Below are 23,073 nucleotides of genomic sequence, written 5' to 3'. Positions count from 1 at the left end.
CATGCCAGAGCATCCAGAGTCACTTACAAGTGACTTCTCTCAGCAGCAGACGGGAATATCCACTTCAGTCCCACAGTGTGCAGAATTGCTTGTCTTAGCCACCCTACCCTCTCACCCTGTCCCCCTTCCTGTGTTCACCTTTTGTCTGGTCTCCCTATTAAAAATAAAAAATAAAAATCTCAGAGCGCACCCACATGCTCCAGGCTTTCCCTCACATTTAAACTACCTGCCAGCAATGCGGGCAGCTACTGGGTAGGAGAGACCAGTGCAATGCACTGTGCTTCACACACCACCCCAGGAATCTGCTTCCACCACCACACCAAATTTGAAAGATGGTGGAAATACTATTGCTTCAGCCACCTCAAAACACCGTGTTACTTTTACAGACTGCAGTTATCCATGATTTCACACAAACCCACCCCCAACCCCCATCCTCAAATACATTTGAGTTGAGGAAAAAAACAAAACAAAACACTAGCGACATGGGAGAACAATAAAAAAAAATCTACGTTTTAGGACATTCAAGCCACACTATCTCTCCCTTCACTCGTCTATCTGGAAAAGCAAAAGGCACAAGGGCATGAAAAGCCATTTCAATTATTTCTACTCCATTTGCTTGAGGACTCTTGACATTGATGTTAGAATGAGCACCATCGCCTGACTTACTCTAACCGAGTTATCGCATGGAAAGTAGGACTCTGATAACATTTATGGTAAATTTCCTGCAAAGAGGAAGGGAAATGTCATAAGGCTGATCAGGTGTGCAAAGCACTGAACAGCCACAGTATCAGTGGGTACACAGAGGAGAAATGATGTGTCTTAATACACTGTTTGCAAGACAACACCAATCATTCAAATTCAACACACCAGTTTTTGTAAAAAATATGATTTCCTACTTAGATTTATTTTTCCTTTAATAACACAGTTTAGCATTTCAGAGTTTTGCATTCTATACTCTTACACACTGTCCTTGTTTATTAGCATTTAAACACAAAAAGACATAGCAAGACCTCCAAACACAAATAAATACAAAAACACAATATACAGTAAACTGAAATACAACATAGAATAATGCTATTGGGAAATTAAGACATGTTGCTAATTCTCTTTTTTTTATTATTATCTTAACAACATGGTTATTGCTGAGCAATAAATTATACATTTTAAAGTTGTTTTTCCCCCTAAAAGAAAAGGACGAGAACCACTGGTTACCAGATCACTTGCACTGTATCCTTACAGCTATTGATAATTAAGACAGGCAGAATATACACAATCAAATGAGGTTGGCCTTCTTTGGTCTTTGTTTTTGATCATAAAACTGAACACAAGTGTACCGTTCACTGAAGAGTATGAGATTAAAGAAATGGTTACACAAGTTTTAAACACATTAATTTGTACATTGTTCTTGATCACTGATGTCTTTTCCATAGATATTTCTTACAGAATTTCTTGGAAACAAATGTCAGCTTTAGTTTTCCCGATTATTATGTTGTTCCATGCATCTTAAAGGTTATCCTACTTGTCTAAGAGAAATGGACCTACGTCTAGTCCACCGTCTCCTAATAGGGTATTTTTCACAGCTCTCTAGTCACAACTAAATCATTGGAGTTTTATAGCTTGTAGAAAAAATCCTGAACTTTCCTTTTTTTTTTTTTTTCTATAAAACTGAAAAAATATATTAACTGAACAACAGCTATAAGAAAAACAAAATAGGTGGATCACATGATGCATCAGCAACAATGGAAGCTTGTACCTTCCCATTCCACAAGTACAGATTATACAACTCTCTGCCAGTGACGCAGGTCATAGTTGGAAGATGTGTCCTTTCAAAGGTGAGCTATTTTCAAATCTGAAGCTCAGAACACTACGCAAGAAAATGACCCTTACGGATGGATAATGCTGGTTTATCTCAGTAACCCTTAGACAGAGTCAAATTTTATCACTACGCATCGCACTGCCAGCAATGGAGCGTGTGAACACCGGCATCGCTAAGAAGTTAAAAAGTCCTTGCAGAACTGGCAACCAAATTAAAAGCTTAGTTCCAAAGGACCAAAAACACGAACACCACACAGAGACGACAAACCCTTCCCTGAACGGGCAGGTAAGTAAGCCACAGAGTTGGGATCCAGATCTGAATTTCACATCAAGGATGGGATGTTTGGATCCAGGATTTTGGTTCAGGTGCTCCTCTGTGAAATTTAGAACTTATTTGAACCCTAAGGAACTAATCCTAACTTGGAGGGAAAAAAGATAAAACAAAACAAAACACAGCCTAATATCTACACTAAGATCATGAAATGGAAGACAGAAGCTGCAGTCTTGCCTATAAATTAGAAGAGAAATAGGAATAGTCAGATCCCTTATGTCTCGTGTATCTCTACTCTTCCAAATCTTAAGAGGATGTCCCTGAATTGGCATTCCAAAGTTTTCCACAACCTTCATTATCTGGTGCTTCTCAGCAAAGGCCTAGATTAAGAGGCAGGAAAGATCAATTAAGCCCTCCGTAATTTGGTTTAAAGAAAAAAAAAAAAAAAAACAAACCACAAGAAAGAAATGGTCAGTCACACTACAGGCTGGCAGGACAAAGATTAATCCACTTGAAAATGGTATCGTTCTCCCTCCTCAGCTGAGTTGTCAGCTGGGGCTTTGTTGGGCGATTCTCAACACCCAGAGCAGGACACAGGTTTGCTGCTGTTACTCACTCGCTGTGCTGGCCTTCCCCCCTGCAAAGCAGTCAGGTCATTAGCAATGTCTGGGCTGCCATACACACACAACCCCAAATCACGACAGCTTGTATGTTTAATTCTAGCCCTTACTGTCTTGATGTGGGCCTTTAAGGTACATCAACTTGTTTTTCGGTTCCTCTGAGGGGCAAATGCATTAATAATTAAACCTAGTGATTTGAAGATGACACCAAGGAACTGGAACCTCTCATTTAGCACTAGCTCCAGGAGATCCCTTTTGTCACATCTCATCCTCAGTTTCCTTCTTCCAGAAGAGGAATAGCACTTGCTGTAAGAAGAAAACATTTGCAGATGCAGAATACTCACTATCTCTGTACAGAGCACTAGAAGCTACTCTCAGACAGACTAAACTCCAGATCTGAGCAATTCTATTGCAGTAGCTACAATTCCTAGGTCAACCAGAACCATAGAGGTACTGACTGAACAGGGCAGGAATTTGAAGAAGGGATCCAGCTTTTTTATTATCTTTTGTTCCCAATTTAAAAAGAAAAATTGAGTTTGCAATTAACAAGTTGCCCATCTCTCTGCTAGTTTAAAAACTAGGAATCTCCTAATTAGCTGAGTATGAGGAAGGATGTGTCCTAGAGGACGTTCCAAGGTCTCCAGAAAGGCTAAGCAAATTGCTCATTTTCCCCGTCAACAAATGGTTTGTTTGCTATGCACAAGCCTTCAAACCTGAAAGATGGGAATCCAAAGTTTGCCCTTAGCCCAGACCTTCCCTTAGCAGCAGCAAGTTGTATTTGCACCACTTGATCAAGTATGAACTGAGGGGAAAGGGTTTTGTTTCACCACTTCTACATAAAATAAAAGACTTTGCATATATATGTGCATGCATGTCTGTACGCATATGTATGTACCTACACTGTGAGCATTTTAAAGAGCAAGAACTAAGAGATTAGGTATGCAACCCAAGAATTTTTCCCCCTCACCTATTTGTATATTTGCATAGTTAAATCATAACAAGGCATCAATACTGCAGTAACGTTTTTCACTCTTCTGCGGTGCAGGCAACTTTTCTTGTCACTCCCTACACGCTTCTGTCTTGGACCAAACAGCACCAGTGTTTTAAAAACAGAACACAAAGAAAAAAAATAGAATTCAAAAAATATCACACACAACAGAAACCCTGCATTGTTGGTGAACTGCCTATTACGGATGATGGAATACAAATAGGTGGTACCTTTTAAACTCAACAAGCCAAAATCGTGGCAAGCCGAGAAACACGAGCGATACAATCACAACCTAACACTCATGGGTTCAACACTTAAATTACAACTAACACAAATCTCTATTATCTTTGCATTTGAGAAATTCACCAGGCACAGAAACAGGCACATATCTTCAACTTCTCCTTTTCCAAGTAGGAGAACCCATTGGAAAAGGACAAACTGGTTTTCATATTTATAAGAAAGCTAGCATGTTACCCATATTTTTCATCAAAATTATGCCACCTTTCCCATTTTCCTATTGCACATTCTCTTTGTGAAGAACATTTACAGTACAAGGCTGAAATCCACATTGCATATTGTAAGTCAGCAGTTGAAGGTGTACCATGTAGACAGTAACTGAAACAAGACCCCTTTAGTTAGATCAGGGAAGTAATGCAGACACGGTCAATCGTAATCATCGCGGGTTGGTCTTTGAACCGAAATAGTTTCATCCTGTTTAGAATTTGAGACTTTCTAAATAACAGATGCGTGCCCCTGTGCTGAACAACGCACAAGAAGGGCAGCATCCAGATTCTCACTGGCATCTACCTAGAGAAAGCTGGATATGAAAGAGGCTCGTACATCACCTGGAGCATCATCACTAAGAAAGAACACTAGCAAGAGACGTTGGATGTGCACTGCTAAGAACTACTAAGCAGAGGGAAAAAAGGTTCCACTGCAGAAACACTGCTCATAGTAATGGAAATACTCTGGGACCCCTTTTTGCAATAATGGCACGCCACACAAGGTGCTAGGGGTTCAAGAGTACGTCTGGGGGCAGACTGTTGCCTTATAAACCACTTTGAATAGACCTTCCCTAAAAACCTTTGGATATCTGGATCAGAAACAGAGTAAAAAGGATAAAGGGCATTTCAATGATAGGAAAAAAAAAAGATTAAATTATTTAAGTGTTGAGTAAAGCACCAGGTATCTTTCCTTCCAATTTAGAGAATATACAGCGGCCCTGTTTTCACAAAATGCTACATACTCCTTGCTGGAAAGCAGAGGAAACTGATTCCTATGTACACAGTAAGAACTCTGCAGAGATGGCCTGTGAGTTCTGCGGACAGAGGGGTGTCAGGTCAAGGCTTCGGGTATTCCACAGCAGGCGGTGTTTACATTTGTGTAGCAAGATCCCAGATTTCACAGTACGCAGGGTTGGCAAACTGGAAATTCTCTGGCAGCTTCATGTAGTTTTAAAAAGTAAGTGCAGTAGGCCTCCGTTTTATTAACTGTGATAAAAAGCATATATGCAAAAATATTTTTATATTGATAGCACATTACTGCATTATAAAAGCTGCCCAAGTGAAGCTGAAGACTCTGGCAGCTGGTGCTTTTGGCACTTGGGAGATGTGGAAAGCAGCATAGAGATCTGTGAAATAACAACAGTGACTGATGTTTCTGCTACAGTGATCGGCATTAATAGAGTTAGCAGTGTTCGTATTTTAACTTCTCTACGAAGTTTCTGAGTCAATATCCCGCTAAGAGGAGATATTCAGATCTCTTAAAGCTACTAGTTTAGGCTGTGTGCAGACTCAGGAAGACTTCCCTATTAGTTCACACTTTTCACATGTTTCAAAGTCCTCTTTCAATCACAAAGGCTGGAAATTTTTTTTTTTTTCCTCCTCTTTTAGAGCCTGGATTTAGAAGCGCAATTCTGTCACAGGAGTTGGAAACTTTAGTCACAAATCTGCAGAATATGCTGGGCCCTGCTTACACCAGAAATCTCCTCCTAGTCCCAGATTGAAACAGGATATAAACTGTTTTGAGATGGCCAAACGTTTTCATTTAGGTTTGCAAGACATGCATTAGCAATGGGAGGAGAGTCCTTTGGACATTTCCACTTGGGAATCCTGTTTTCAGTAAAATTCTGTGATGCACAAACACAAAAGCTCAGCTGCCTACATTCACAATTATTAAAATGACACGGGTTGAGCGAACCTCCACCCGAAAGCGTAAGTGATGGGTTTGCTTGTGCAGCCTGCATAAAACTGCAAGTGCCATGTAATCATATCTACAGATATAGATGCAGGTATATCTATAGATATTTATCTCTTGTGCAGAACGTCCTCCTTCTGTGCTAGAAATTCAATGCTAGCACATGCCTCCATATTTTAGCTTGCACCTGTTGACAGCTGTGTACCATAACGGGAATACAGTACCGGGACAATGGAAGGCAAGAAAAGGAAGACAAATTGCTACTGACAGTCGGGACTGTCAGCAGCAGGCAGTATTCTAGCAGGTGCCTGGGAAACCCATGAAGACCACTTAGCATGCATTGTATATTCATAAATACTTTTTGCAGGCACTGTGTGTGAAGGCACAGCCAAAAAAGACAAGAGCAAAGACAAGCTGAAATACAAAGGCATGAATTCAACTGCACCTTAGACAAAAATTGTGACTATGCCTCAAAAAGCAGAAAGCTGATACGACCTGACGTTAAAGACTAAGATGCACCATCTTCTTTCAAGCCCACGAAGGCTTAACACAGCGGTGCAAGCCCGCTCTGCTGAAGCGGTTCTTGGATTTTAAGAAGCACCACAGTCAGGCTATGTCACTAGACTTGCTTGTCACAGGCTATTAAATAGAAGCAGATGAACACAGCAGGTTGCAATCAGCATGTTTCAGTGCTAGCAAATGCTTTCCACTAAAGTTCAGGCTGTTAGAGGAAAGAAGCCTGGGCATTCCCTGTTAGGATGCTCGTCTACCATGAAAAGCTGCCATGAGCATATATATTCACAGCCCCACAGAGTTCTCGGATGAGTCTGTTTCAAGTGATGCCACCTTACGACCACAGGCATTAGAGGAAAAATGTCGCCTTCCTTCACGCTGGCCATGGAGACTGTCTAGTCCGAGCTCCATAGGAGCACTGGGCATAACGTTTTGGCACCTGAGTAAGGTGGATTCTGCAATGGCCAAGTCATAGAAGCTCCAGAAGCCAAGGAAATGGGATTTGGCTTCGATTCTGCACATCACAAGGTGCCTACGGGCTCTGAAGACAAGGCTAAACATTATGCCTGAAGTCCAATTAAACTACCATTTCAGATATCAGAATCAATCTGAATAAAAAGCTATGGTTTATAAGCAGCACAGCACACCTAAGGCACATGTATGCATGCAAGCCACCATCACTGTATTAAGACATGGCTGATTTGTCCTTAAGAAGCAATGGCTGCTAGTACGGAACAAACATATAGGCTTTTTTCAGCACTAATCCTCCTCCCCAATACTGAATATACTATATACTGCTGACAGCATAATGTGCAACATATATAGCTTGATTGGAAAGCATGGGGCAGAACTTTAAAAAATGTACAGGATTCCGTTTAGAACTCCAAAGTTCAACAAATGCCCTATTTTAGGGTGAAAACAATTATAAATCTGATAATGATGCACAGCATCCATGAGTGATTTTTCCTTAATTTTGAAATAGTGTCATTAACTACGACATATATTGTAGGTTTACATTTCTAAAGAGAAATAACAGAATTGAATAGTTTTTTTTCCTATCACAAGTGATAACCAGTGTTTGATTTCTTCTATTTTTCTTCCAAGAAATATCAGTCTATCAACAGTTTTAAAATAAAATGTTTTCTGTAACAATAGAACTTTAAATAAAAATATGATTTTGATTCAGATACTTTTGAGAAGACATGGATACTTTTCCAAGATCTTCTGACAAAGTAATTATTAAAACAGAGACCAGATGAGGCCTTAAAAAGACAATATACTATATTTCAGACAAGATTGCACCTCAGTTTTTCAAATAATATAATTGCAACATTACTTCATTTCTTCTTTAACATGCTGACAATTTCCAGCTAGCCCACATGTGAATGTTTTTTTTTTGTATTCTAGCTTAAAGAAATAAAAGTCAGTAATTTATTCAGCACATACTGTATATGTCTTTTCACCTCCAATTGACTAGATCATTAATAAGTTAAAAACAAAAACAAAAACCCTCTCTGACCATAATCATTATCCTCATGAGGGATAAATGATTCTTCAGAGTTTAAGTGTTGCTAGTTCTATTAAAAAATACACCATGGTATGATTTCTTAATGTGTTGCTACTTTCGCAATTGGACCCTATGCAGTTATGCCTTCAAACTCTTCCGTCTGTTCCACAAGGTGGTTCTGTGAGCTTTAGGACCTCTGATTGAAGACAAACTGATACAAAACCCCCAAATGGAGTTGTCTTCTGTTTAATCTGCCTCCCCCATCGTATGTCAGGGGTCTGGTAGATCCGATGTATCCACTATGACTTTAATAAAAATAGTATCATCTTTAATATACGTTCCATTCTCTAGAACAGTTTGAGCCACAAAGACTGGGCAGCCGGACGCAATGTTCATTTCTCCAGTTGGCTTCTTGAAACTGCTGCTGTTGGGATCTGGCTTGAAAGCATCTCCTAAGTGGCGTCGAGACGGTCCCTGATCCATTAGCATTAGAGTCACTTTCTGCTTAAATGGCCAAGGAAGCAATGCATCATATTCTCCACGCATTATGACGAAAAACAGCGACAAGTGCGTCCCCTTTCCCATGCCATCTCCATTAAGGTAAACTCTGGCACACATCTTGTAGCCAAAGTATCCAGTATAAAAGGGTTGGCTGTACAAGGACAGAGTCTTCCCCATGACTGCCTCTTGCTTCCGACGTTTATAATCTCGAATTTTCCAAATTAGTACTCCGTTGTAACTGGCAGTTTCTAGCACTTGGAATCGGAGGTCCATGTCAGCCAGCCGAATATCATGAACACTCAGCATCTGATCGTGCCTGTTCAGCTGTGTCTCTAGCAGGCCTGTTAGAAAACGGAGAAGACTGGGGTAAGAGAAGAGTTTTTTCTCAAGATTGTAAAAATCTATCACCAATACTGCTATCGTATACACAAACATCTCCTTCCCCAAGAACCAAACCACATTTGGTCACTTTTGAAACAATTTCTACAGCCAACAGCTTGCCAGCCAGAAACCAGGTTAATTGGGATTTTTACATCCACGGGTATTAATGATGCATGCAGTGAAAGTCCAGTCATCTAAGAAATTTTGTCAGATCAGTGAGCAATGTAACTACAGAGGCTCCCATTTTTTGGAGAGAAGACCTGATAGCGTTATCTGCAGGTTATTATTGGCAGCGAAGGCCTTGGAAGGAGTCACAGATTCCACATAATCCCTCTGAAATTCAGAGGCACCACTGATTACTCAAAATGTTCTTCTCACTATTCGACTGAGAAGTCAAGTGCCTTTACCTTGTCTCAAGTTCATTGTAATAGCACAGAATTCAAGCTTAGCTCTGCATTGTATAGTCAGTCACTTCAGAAGAAGGTCTATTTTTAATGTCTCCTTTCCCTTGCATGAGAAGTAGCGTTACTCATTCTCTCTGCATACTGGCAAAATTGACCAACATGAAATACTGAGAAACAGATGCATTTGTAAGGTAGGTTTGTTGCACACACATCTGTTCAAATGTCAAGTTGCTTGCCGTTATCATTTAAAACCTTATAAATGTTCTATGCTATCTTCATAAACTCCAGGTTTTTACTTCATTCAACAAGTATGGCAATAATAACCTTGTTACTCAAGCACATCCCTGCAGTATTCTTTGGGATACAAATATAGCTCTGTAATAGACAGCAGAACACATGATTTCAAGTGGGAAACAGTAATGTTGATCTATTCATGGGTGAGAACAGTAACAAAAGATGACTTGTCAATACAGAGACAACATTTAAAGAAGCTGCTGAAAGCTATTAGCTTTCAAAGATCAGTGGAAGAAGCATTTATAATGAACTAAAGTTATAATCAAGGCAAGGGTCAAGAAAAAAAAAAAGAAACAAACCTAAAAAAACATCATGGAGCAATGCCACATCATTAACAAAGCAACTACATAGTTCCCTATTTATGAATCAGAAGGATCAGCATTTTTGATGCTCCACAGGAAAATGGCAATGGGAGTGGCATTCAACCAGTCCCATTTCTCCTTTGACAACGCACTGAGTACTTCGGACCCTTCTGCTTCCACTTACTTGTATTTCGAGCTCCTTGCCCTGCAGTTTTGTCAACACTTTCCAGCTCAGTCACTCTGTTCTGGAGGGATTCTACACTGCTCTTCATGCTGTCAGCCTCCTCCCAGTTCTGTCGGAAGGGACGGATTTCCTTGTCCAGTTCTTTCAGTTTCTCTGCTTGACTGTCTATCACTCGCTTCATGAAACAGTAAGTTGGAGTTAAAAGAAAAAACTCAACATAAAGACAATTTATTCAAGATAAACAAGGATTAGATTTCCATAAGATGCATTTCCGATACAAAAAGTTTCACTTAGGTCAAATACTGAAATAACACAAAGAGACCTGAAAATTCAGCAGAATAGCCCAAGTATTTACAAAACACCTCAGAAGTCTTTAGTGCTGCATCGATATTAGTATTAGAGCACTATTAGACTTGTCAACACAATCACTTAAAAACAAAATTGTTAGAGTGCTCTTGTCTGAAGATTTCTTTTTAAAAAGCCTTTTGATGCAAGTACAATATTCTGAATGCCTCCATATCAGTATTATGGGCTGGAATTTGTTGGGTTTCGTTTTAGAGTACTTAAGCAACATAGTATGGGCACAACAACTTCCCATGGTGTGAATCAAGTGGCTATTAGCATGTATGCTTTTATTGTTGGGTAAAACCAACGTAACTTACCCCTCGGGAAAAACAACAGCACTCCTGCACTCCACACGGAGCAGGAGTGTGAATGTGTGCAGATACAGTGGCATCAGCAAGCTACAAGTTTCCATAAACCAGCTATCAATGCCTAAGTTATTTTGTGCCCATATCATTAGGAACAAAAGCCCTGAAGCGCATAAGCAGAACTAGCACTTCTGACCCCTTAAGCACCTTTGAAATTCCCACCCTCACTTCCTAAATTAAATAAACCACACGTCCTGAAGGTGCTTGCTAGTCAAATCTTTTTAAGAAAACAAAGGGAAAAAAAACATAGTTGATTTTGGAAAGCCATTAAAAGCCACAGTCAAGAAAAAACAGATACAGAAAGACTGTTTTTCCCAGCAAGAGGAATACTGCAAGCACCTCAGTAAATATAGAGGACAACATACTCCCCAGTCTACCTCAATTCTGGTAGAAGAAATACATAGTATTTGATGTTGTCACAGCTATATTAAAACTAGCAGGAATTTTAGCCAGAACCCCATATTCATATATGAAGTAAAAACGATAAATAGAAATATTTGAGACAAGAAACTACTTTTGCTACCACCTACAGTTAAAAGTCCAAGTCTAACTTTATAGTTTATCATCATATAATGCCAACACATGTAAAAATGACTTTTCACTTCTTTAAAAACAACAAAAAACAGTAGTGGCATTTGAGAACAAAACAAGAAAAAGTTATTTCGCATTTGCCTTCTGGTTAGCCATGTGGATTCAATGTTCCCCACCGATGGGGAAAAACCTTCTGCCTCATGCAACCTTCATTTCCCTTTTAGGCATTTGCTTTTTTTTTTTTTTTTTTTTTTTAAATCATGTGGTTTCAGTTATACTGGAAGTCTGTAATGCTTAATTGAAGGCTGTCAATTTGACAAACCAGTTAGCAAAATCATGTTGTGGGAGTGTTTTATTTTGTTATGTCCCCAAACCACAAAGTAATCCAACATATTTCAAGATTAACTACTTATTTCTATGTTGGTGTTTTTAAAACAAGCTTATATAAACTTATATATATTGCAAGATTAGGACTGTGGTTTAAGGTTAAGACAGATTTCCTTCACAATGGGCTATGGTTCCATTAAATAGATCAAGCAACTTTTCTGGACATACTAATCGTTCAGCTACTGACACAGTTGCACCCTCTTTTAGACTGACAATAATCAGAAAACAAAACAGAACAGCTGTTTGCTATACATACAAAAAGAAACACACCAAGAAATGGCCTGAATGAACACTGTGAGAGCCACAGGACTCGGCCATTAAGTTTACTGAGAACTAAGAACTAAGGTGTGCCTAAGTCTAACACTTTTCCAGTACTCACACAAAACATGAACTCTCCAAGGCAAGGACAATAACATGCTTTGGGGTTTGTACAGTGTCTCACACAGAGATGCTCTCATTTCCTGTTGGGACCTCCTGGCACTAACACAGCATCACACAAAAATACATTTTTAGATGAACTGGGAAAGTGCCAAAGATGCAAACAGTTATAAGCTATTTTCCTTTTAGAAGAAAGCTTTCTCAAAGTTGTTACCAGGGACCAACTTCCCTCCATCAACCTGTTTGCAATGTTCTGCTTTCGTATGCACACCACCAATTTGGGGTTTTAGCTTCTTTTTAACAAGTGTGTAGCATTTAATCTCTTGCACCTCCTCATGTGAATTCAAGATACAAAATCATCTGAAATAAACTTGCATCCCATTTTTAAAAAAGCAGTGGGATCTCTATGTTTTTTACCCTACAGGGAGTCAAGTCTCCCTCATGCTGGGAGATACTGATGTACTAAATCTGAATTTAATGCAGCAGTTGAGAACCTTACTCTCTCTAATTATGCCATTAGAAAGCACACAGATGTCTCATACTGTACTCATAAATTTTCAAGTAGACATCAATTTTCTGCATGAACTTTTTATTCCAGCAACTGACCTCTCCAGATCATTAATCTACAGAGCTATATACCTGAAAAACTACTCTTCTGGACGTTGATTTTCATTTAAGGTTTGGGTTTGTGTAAGTCACTTTCTGAATATTAGCACTACTATGATTAAAAGAATGCAGCAAGTTTCATAAGCTGACCAAACTGTATTTGCCATTTTCTCTCTTTAAGATGTTCCTACCGCACCCTTCCATTGCAACTGATAGAGCAAAACTGAACAGCAAAAGAACACACCAGAAAAGGAACCAAGGGTGCTACTTTACTGGGAAACAAATTATGTATCCTTCTTTCTTTGAAGGGATGTATTATCTATCAAAAAAATTATATTCATAAGATGGTTGTCTTTTGTCTTACACATTTCATGTCCACACTGAGTTTAAGACTTGGTTTACTAGTATGATTCTGTATGCTCAAAGATACTGGAGACTGGATGTGAATGTTCCTTTCCAAAAGATACTAGTTGAAAAAAATATCACATATCCTCTTGGTAAAGCTAGTGGAACAGAGATAGAAAAAGCAGCAATTCTTCCCCTCGACACTAGTATATAGAAAATTAATGTGAATCAAAACGTCCTAAGGCCAAGTATGAACCCATTCTAAGAACCCATTTATTGGTTCATTTCAGTGCCCATAAACCTTCGATGCTTTTTCAGGAGTTGGGCTAAAATGCTTCACAGTGCAGATGATGCCAGTTGTGCTCAACAAAACAGTTCTTGCCGTGCCACAGAAGACTAAATGACAATACTGAATTTCTACTGGCAGGTACTAGCACGCATCGGACGTGGGGGACTACGCACGTAGTAGTTCTCCAGACCTAAATCTGTTAGCTCTGGAGCTATCTGTGGCTCTGCAACAGTCATGGCTGCTCAATGCAACTCAGAAAATTGTTCACACCAGGTAACCAATTCCTTCAGCTCCTAGCAGGCAACAGAAGGAGGCCAATCAAGTTGTTCAGGGAGGAGTAAATTGAGGTGAATTTCCAGGATGGCTTTAACAACCTGACTGAACCAGGAAGTTCCAATAAGTGAAAGGAATCTGGCAGAAAATGCTGTAAAATGCAGCTTGGCTTAAAATAACTAAACTAAAATAATTGGCAAAAACAAGTAAAGAGGAGGAGGCAGGAAGAGAAAAAAAGCAAAAAACCCACACCCTCTTCAGTACCTATTACCCATCAAAAATACCTGTTGCAATCTGCCAACTCTATTTGTTTTGTTTTTCTAAGCACAAAGCATTTGAAAATTGATTTTTGTTAACACACTTATGGCTTGGGGAAATCAAAGACATTGCAATCAGTCATCAAGACAATCAAGAAACTGTGCTATGTTTTCTACATTTCCCTCCTCATCACTGGTTATTGAGACAGCACGTGTAAAAACCCAGGCTTACAAATTAACTTACCTCCAGGCAGATTCAATCAGCAATATCAGTACATACATGGATTAGCTTCTCAATGTCAGAACACAATACTGTAAGCATGCAGCCACATCCCAAACTATCATCAGACCAAGTAACAACAGCTAAGGCAGGCTAGACTGGTTACCATGTGGGCAGAACATGGCAAGAGTACGTGCTATACAGAGAAAAGCTGCTGTTGCTTAACTTACGCTATAATTTGGAGACTTACATCTGTCCTGAGTATGAACTTCTCTAGTTCAATATAGGAAGTGAACAGTAAGTGAAAGAGCTACTTTTATTTACATTCCTTTTAAATGGATGATAAAGCAGATACTTGATATTCTGGCAGCAGATGTGCTAACATAATGTGTAAACAGTATGTTCACAGCAGCTCGCTAACCTACTTCCTGAAGTTTCCCTACTTGTGTGTAACATCACGCATGCTAACACAAACTCCCAGCATCCACATTCCAAGTTAGGTCTGAACACAGAGCAAAGTATTTCAACTTGGGCTAAGCACTGTGCTACTGTACCCAGAGGGCTTCTACTTTATGTTTTGTGGCCAGGTGATTCAGACCACAGAATACGAAACTCAGACCTACTAGCAAAGGAATATATAGATGCAGTTTTCTCAGGAGGCTCAAAGGCCAAGAGAAAGATTTTTTTTTTTTTAAAGAGTATTCCAATACATCGTACTACCTCTGGATTTTAATTCTACCCTAGACTGATCTCACTCATGATTAATACTTCTTAATATATCAGCAAGTAGAAAAGAAATATACAATAAGTATGTCAGTTTTAAGGTGCTAAGCTTTTCCTGTCGTTTGACAGTAGTTCCTCAAACAAGTATTAAGTATTTTTCACAGAGTAAAATATAATTATGATTGTTCTTCAGATATTTTTTAACTTTGCTTTTAATAATTTTCCTTTTTTAATGGGGCTTCGTTTTTAACATTGGCTCGTCAACTGTGGTATTCTGGTGAAGCATCTTACTCCAACAAAAACAAGCCAGCTGCTGACCAGAAGAAAAAAAATTTAGAGTACCTTTAAAATAAGGTCAACTCTCCCCCCCCTTTAAATTTGAACACCTCACTTCCCAAGTGTAAAGGTACAGTACAGAAGCTACTACCATTTCTGCTTTAATGGGGATATTCTAAATTTCTTACCTGTAAATGAAGTATTTTAGATTCATTATTCCGCAGCATTTCCTTCTGTCTTTCAATTTCTATTTCAAAGCTACAAATCTGATTATGTAAAGTTTGTATACTCTTGTTCTTTTCCAAACTTTCATTCTGGAGCAAGGCCACCTGGAAAAAATTCTACAATTACTCCTGCCAGAGTTTATTAAGAATACCTGTAACTTCATTATTTTTAAACTGTCTTGCATACATGAAAGGGAGAAAGATTTTACTAGGATCTCCTCTATGTCTTGCCAAAAAAGTAAATATAAAAAAACAAAACAAAACCAACATAACCTTCCAGTAGCTACTTTTCCACTTCCAGAGTGGTACTGGTACAACTTTGGCTAATAAAAGTACAGATGGGATACACAAACAGCAATAGAACTTGTTTCTAAGCATAATCTTTCCTTTGGTTTGTAATTTAATGGTTTGGTTTCCCAGTTTCCACTAACCAGGTAGTGGAACCATGACTACCTTGTTAATGCAACAACCATTGACTTGACAGTGGCTAGGAGCTGGAAGAACCAACCTGAGCCCTCACAGACAGGGATACCAAAGAAAAGTTGGACAGATGGAAAGCTAGTTAGGAAAGGGAAACATTAGTCTTATTCCACTTATTCCAATCTATTCTGATATATAGCAAATTTAAGTTAAAATGGCATCTGAATGGGATTGACTTGGCTTCACGGAATGTGATGGTGATGAAGACTCCTTTGATGAACAAATATAGAAGGGATCCATGTATCTGAAGGAAAATCCAATGGTGTCTACTAGCAAAAAAAAAAAAAGAATAAAGAGCTACAGAGACAGACTGATGATTATGTTCTCTCTGTATTGACATTTTATGAATTCATTCATTAGTGACTCATTCTGATTTTAAAACATGAGCCTTGTTACAAGAATATCATATATTGTATCTCCTTGGAGATGAAAGTAATACAGTAAATATTCTCTGTTACTGCAGGTACACACTATTTTGTGTTCTGTTCATTAATGTGGTTTGGAGAAGGGTGGTGATAAGGTGCCTTTTTTTTCCCCTGACCTCATTTTCCCTAGGTAAGATTATTCAACAACAAAAACGTGGAAAACAACCAACCCAAAGTAACATTTGGACATGGACATTCAGGTGGATGGTTGGACTAGATAATCTTAGAGGTCTTCTCCAACCTTAATGATCCTATATCCAGACTCATTCCACAGTTAGATCTTTAATGTGGATAAGGAGCAGCACTGTTTTCAACCCACCAAAATCTTTTGATAAACATTCCACATTAAGACCAGTTACTTAGATGCTTCATGTTCCCCCCAAAACCTATCCCCTGCCTCAGCAAATACACTGGCATTTGGGGTCACACCATTTTCACTTCTGATGTGGATACCTCTGTAGAATTCCACTACTGTAACTGCCCTCTAATCAGACACAGTTGGATTACTTGAGCATCACTGCATTCCCAGACTCAAGCAGCTAGCCTGTTTAAAAAGGCAAATAATTTTAATCTCTATACTAGCCTAAACTGTGCACAAAAGGATCGCCAGAGTCCAAAGGCATTCAGCGCGTTCATTGAACATGGGCCCAAAAACATAGAGAGATCATACTTCATATTATAGGTTGGTATCTACCTTTCCGTATAGCATAGCATGTGTGTATAGAAACACTTAAAATAGCTCCACCTTTTATCTATCAAACACTAGCACAAAAGGGCTGGTCACCAGTAATGAGACAAAGCTGATTTCACCCATGCAGGGAGCAAAAATCCTGAGGCTATGGGAATGCATGCCTAGGTGTCAGAAAATTCTCAAGAACAAGTGCAAATTTAAATTAGCTCCCCTGCCTCCCACTTATTTCAGATCTGCTGGGGTAGCCATTTTTACATCCTCCTTTTCCTTAATGAATCAGAGTTCTTCAGTTAATCGTGATCTTTACATTCCCTCTCACTTTTTCCTGCTCAGGCCTCCCAGCCGTAAGGCAGTAACACTGTGCCACTAGCATTACATTTCCATTTTTGTACAAGCTGTAACACGTGGGTTTATCTTGTACCAAGATTTTCCACGCAGTTTTACAGATCATAAGAGAAACAGAATTATGTCCTGCAGTCCTTAATCATAAAGAGCAGTCGATGCTAACTCAGTAACTGTATTTAGGTGGCAATTTGTGAATAAGAAATCTTTAAACACTAAATGCAGTTTCATAATTACATTTGGCATAAGTCTTTGGAGCTTAGGTTAATTAAATGAAAAACAGCGTAAAGGAAACAGGGCATCCACTTACAAACTGCATAAACCATCAGCTTCCTTTACTTTTTGGTCATATTTGAAAAACTGCTAGGGTAAAGTGTGTTCGTATTCAGCAGTTTTTCAAATAAAGCTATTCTTACCACTATTGATTAGTAAACAGACTGAAAGAAACCCTCAAGCCACAAAGAATCTGATTAGAACAGACAGGTCCCATATTTAAGTCACATTAAAAATAAACTGTTTCTACCAGATTTCTTTAAGAATGGTACAAAGCCACAAAATCGTGTTCAAATCATTACTTCCATCACCATAAAACCTAGAGGAGTTCAGTCTGCAAGTCTGTCCCATAACAGAGCAAATAGAACACTCAATTTTAATTCATCCCACAAACTTGCGATTCAAGATTTTAAATCTGACCTCCTCTTAACTACTTTTTGCTAATAAGACCATTCAAATACTTAAGTTGTAACTCAGCACAACCTTTGTAGCTATGAAGGCTTTCAGCTTGCGTACTCCACATCTCTGTTAAAGAACACTGTGACTGGGAGAAGGCAACGTCTCCTATCCCCTGCATTTCACAGTGAGTACCCCTAATGAGATCTTTACTCTCCAGAAACCAGTGACAAGACTTCCACCGACTTCAGTGGGGCCATGATTTGTGATATTCGTCAGCCAAGTCAACTTTGCACTGTCTTCAGTGCAGAGCGTTTTTTTTCTCAAAGAGAACAACAAGGAAGTTACAAATTTTATTACCCTTCTCTAGAATAAAGTCACTAACATATGATATGTGGTTAGCTATTCTGGTAACTTGGCACTGTCTTGGGATTTCCAGTGATTCAACTCTTTATTATGAATAGGAAGAAGTCTACAAAGCAGGAAGTGAAAAAGAAAAAGGACAAATAAAAAAGGACAAACAATGATAAGCAGTTATGTCCTAAATGGAAGTTAAAAGAACTATCAACACATTAAAAAACATAGTAAAGTGTATATTCTCTTAGCTCTGAAAGAGACAGACACAGAACTGCTGAGCATTTTGTAAATGATGAAGCACCTCTCAGGACACTGCCAAAAGGCAGGAAGTGATCTATTCTGGAAGTCACAGGGAACGCTGCTTCTTCCCCAGTTATGCAAAATAAATTGCATCGTTTTACTCAGACTAATGAAAAACAAAACTAAGGATATGAATTGGTATCTGTTAAAACCAAAAATGCACAGTTCCTACATTAACAGAAAGATTCAAGTGCAAAAGTAAACTTAAGTATTGATATTGACCAACAAACTAAAATTTACACACTTAGTAAAAATTGTACGTGAAAAGAGTTAACACTGCACTAGACCTCTCCCAGGCTCAATGGTTTCCCTTATAGAACTTCAAGTTAAAAAAAAAAATGCAATCCACAGACTAATATGCTAGGGACAAAACTGTATTTTGCTGTTCCTGTTAACTTCTGCTTTAAAACTGCATTTCCTGTAGCTGCAGGACTTTGCTGGAAACCCATGCATGACAGAGCACTGTGCTAGACCAGCAGAGGAAAGCACTTTCAAGACAGCTTGCTAAACCATTGCTAGCAGTCTGCTGGGAGATGACAGAAGTCACAAGCCACACATATCCAAGTGCCACTGAAGTTAGGCTGGGATTACTACTCTCATTTAACTCACTCTAGAAAAACCTAAAGGGGCTCCTGATTCTTCTGCCTGCATTTCTAGAACAGTTCTATTAGTTCTGGGGTCCCCACTACCACCAAAAAAAAAGCAACAGTATTATTTAACGTATGTAGAACTATAAGAACAGCAACCTTTTCCAAAAGATGCAAAAAAGCAACAACTACTTTGGAAATTTTGCATTTTAAAAATCAGAAGCTTAACCATCTGCTCTCCAATTAAGAATTAAGTCATTTAAACTATTCCCAAGATCATGGCTGTTCTTTGTGTGATTTCCAGAATCTCCTAAATCCCAAACAATCTAAAATACTAGGAAACTCAAGGATGCACTGCAACAACTTCACTCTGGTCCAATGCCAAAGCAGAAGTCATCATCCCCAAGAGTTACAGGATGTTTACTTTAATTAACCTTTGCAGGTCATCACGTTTGGAGAGCAAGAACAAAAATAAACAAAAACTAGTTTATTACATGCTATTTCTAGTAACGTTACCCCTTGAAAAATACTGAGGTAGAAAAAATATAGCTCATAGTACTGCCATAGCTTTCAGAACCCTCTTTTTTGTAAGAAGGCAGCTCAGAGAGGGTATTTAATATTGGATATTATATTAAATATTAAGGTGGTTTATCTAAGTGAACAGAGTGTTTTAACTAATAAGCTACCAATGAGGAAAATTGTACATGGAGTTGCGAAGCCAAGTTTCTTATAGCATTCTATTATAATAAAGGTAGGGTTACAATATGTGGCTTGAGTGCTTTTGGAGCCTACTACTGCTTTAGCTGTACTGTTGAACAGCTGTTAAACAAAAAAAGTGCTTCTTCCAGTACTTTTAGATGATTTAAAGAAATCAATGAAAATTAGAAGTGAGTAGAAGATATACCTTATTTTCTAGAGCATTGCTCCACTCTTTCAATAAGTTAACATGCTGCACTGCTGAGCTGGCTTCGTGTGCTTTAATTTGTTGGTTTGTTCCCTGTGACAACAAAGAATTTATACATTTTAGCCAATTCCACTTCTTTTAAACCTACAAAGAAAGAGTATATCAAGACATCGAACCAACACTATGTATTTTGGTTCACGGATGCATGTTGCAGAACTGTAGAGAGAAGGGAAATCTACTTGAGAATTTACAAAAGTCAGGAAAACAGTTAATATAGCAAGTGTTTTATACAACTGCCATATATCTCCATCCAATAAACTCTATACGTCAGAGACAATAAAGGCGAGCAAGATTTACAAAATGAATTGTATTTCAGAGTCTTCTGTGTAGCTTTACACTAAATAAAGCATAATAAAACTCTTGAGGCATACAAAACCTAAAGTGTCCAATTCCCCAAAGCGTAATTTAAACTTCTGTTGTATTTCATAAGCAGCTTCAAAAGCACTAAATTTACCCTCAGTTGAGTATTAAAGACAGATATTTAAGACAAATTCATCACTGGAAACTGCCAGCTTTATCAACTACTTTGAGAAATATTTCAATGACTAGTTTGTCATCCTAAGATGTTATCATGATAGCTCTATGATATTCAAATACGCTGCCTTTGCACAAGCTATAAATGCTGTTACAAATAATCACTATATAAGAAGTTTACAGAACACACATAGATCATATACAGAGTACATAAGATGCGGACCATATTACTTTGTTTGTATTGTGTTGCATTACACCTACTTCAGTAAGTGTTTTGCAATGCAGAGTGTATTAGCATCGATGGCAGATAAGCTCCAAAGAAACTGAAGAGGTTTCAATGATCCTCAAAGTATGTACTCTATATAAAGTATTAAAAATATATATGTGGATATATGTACATATATGCACACATATACATACATAAAATGAATGGCAATACATACGACATAACAGTGGGCAGGATTATAGCATTGATCAATTCTACAACTAAGAGCATTACTGCTAACACTTAAAATGATGAATGCTCATTATTTAAAAAACTGGAAATACCTGCTGGAAGTAGTTTATTGAGAAGTGTTGCTACTTACAGTTCTTGTCTCTTTAAGCTATCATGGACTAACAAACGAATGACACTATCTGATAAACTCAATTTTTTCCTGTCAGCAGTTTCTGAAATTTCCTGAATAATCCTTTCATTATATAAGCATACAAAATCGCTATGATACATGCCATCGGGAGCAGAACATTACAAGTGATTGGAATACTACTACTGAATCCAGTGTTAGATATATATATTTTTTTTTAATTAACATCACAGGGAGTGCTAAGATTAAAGTCTAGAACATTTTTTTAAACAGATTTCAGCTATACTTTGACTATACACCTATGTGCACACAGACATATGAATGCACATAATACATGTTTTAAATGGGCTCATCTATGTCTAAACTTAATAAAAATGCTAAGACAAACAAATGAAAGAAAATATAAACATACCTAGGTTAAGAAAATAAATACTTTCATAGAAACAAGTGAAGTTACTGGTTTATTTTCTGAAGAACAGAAGCAACATTACTCTTATTCTAACTTACTAAGTTCTTCAAATATGTCAACCTCCCTGTTTCAACAAAGATGTACCTAACAACTGAACTCTCAAAGCATTAAAGGAATGTATGGGTTTTTAATATCATTTACTTTTAAAATGGAAAAAAAAAACAATCATCTCTGCTGCTCAATCATTTGGTGCAACTGGATGACTTTTTCTTAACCAAGACTAGAGAAGTCCAGAACTTTCACGTCAAAGAGTTAAGTTCTACTTGCAGACTTTCATCAATTGGGAAGTATAATTGTTATATACTGACCTGAAAAGTGCAGCCATAACGCTTAAAACTACAGGTACTTGGGGCATTAATACATTCTGACAAATGTGCATTCAACTGCAATAGGAAAAAAATGTGAGTTTTGGCAAAAGACGTTTGCATGATAATGCTCAAAACATAAAGGGCACAGGTTATCAGATTTGTAGTGTGCCATTTGCAGAACATACAATACACGTGTGTATATTTTCTCCAGTCTGAACTAAAGTGCAAATACTTTGTATACACATATGTAAACCACACGCACATGCCAATACAGTATACAGTGTGATACATTTAATATACAGTGAAACTTCTACTAAAGACTATTTCAGTAAGCAACCCAATTAAAAAAGCAAACAAGAACAGTTTACAATTATTCGTATTATTTCATTTGACTTTAATGAATGACTAATCTTTGCTCACCAAGTGATTTTTACTGGTGTTCTGGTTAAGTCTTAGGATCAGTTTCACTGTAGCAAAGTACATCTTTTCTAACTCTAACTGCACAAGGAACCAATTTTTCAAAACATAACATGCAATTCTCAGTGCCAAAATTAATGGTTATATTACACAAAAAAGACTAAACAAGTACTGCATGAAACAGACAGTTTTATAGTAGGTACAGTTAAGTAACTTTTTAAAATGCAGTACACCGGACTAAAACTGATTAGTAAAATGCCTGCATTTTTCACAGATTGAGATTTATTCCAGTATTTTAGATTATTATGAACACAGACCACTTTTCCTTTCAAAATAAACCAATTCACAGAAGCGTATGCATATATACAGACAACAGCCATTGCAGCACAGAGGGCAGCAGCTAGATGCAAACTGCCTAAAAGTTGGAGCAAAGAGCCATTTTTGCAAAGGACAGAGCAACAAACACCCTCTCTTCAAAAAGAGGATCTGCAATTTGTCTTTCCCACAAAGCAGACAGGAGCTAGAGTCTAGCTCCTCAGCTGGTACCACTCTTTTGGCTTTCAAGATCTCATGTGAAATTCCCACACAATAAGTCCCATATGACTCATCAGCTCATCCACCTCCAAGGAAGAAGGGGCGAACCAATTTCTGCTTTGAACCTGCAGTTCTGGAACGGACAGGACAGGCTTTACAATCTGATACCGAGATGCAGTCACTCATCTCTGATATACACCTATTACATTTCACTATCTGTAGAAATTCATACTGTAGTTTCAAAAGAAACACACGGTTCAGAAAAGAGACCAAATAA

The 23,073-nt window shown here is 38.1% G+C and overlaps 1 protein-coding gene across 1 annotated transcript in view; it reads right to left on the bottom strand.

Moving 5' to 3' along the window:
* Nucleotides 1-8,153: 8,153 nt before the first annotated feature.
* The window catches only part of TRAF3 (TNF receptor associated factor 3), a 42,797-nt gene continuing 27,877 nt past the window's right edge, over nucleotides 8,154-23,073 (bottom strand). The window contains exons 7-11 of the mRNA XM_084288373.1: nucleotides 21,846-21,920; nucleotides 19,951-20,043; nucleotides 15,160-15,300; nucleotides 9,977-10,151; nucleotides 8,154-8,752 (exon numbers count right to left, since the gene is read on the bottom strand). Of these exons, the coding sequence (XP_084144499.1) occupies nucleotides 8,181-8,752; nucleotides 9,977-10,151; nucleotides 15,160-15,300; nucleotides 19,951-20,043; nucleotides 21,846-21,920 (1,056 nt within the window). The 3' untranslated portion in view covers nucleotides 8,154-8,180. The remainder of the gene's footprint in view (nucleotides 8,753-9,976; nucleotides 10,152-15,159; nucleotides 15,301-19,950; nucleotides 20,044-21,845; nucleotides 21,921-23,073) is intronic.

Source organism: Netta rufina, assembly GCF_964035555.1.
Source record: "Netta rufina genome assembly, chromosome: 5".
In the NCBI taxonomy this organism is placed as follows: domain Eukaryota; kingdom Metazoa; phylum Chordata; class Aves; order Anseriformes; family Anatidae; genus Netta; species Netta rufina.
Note: the sequence above shows the minus strand (reverse complement) of the source record. Positions and strands in the feature narration are given on the sequence as shown.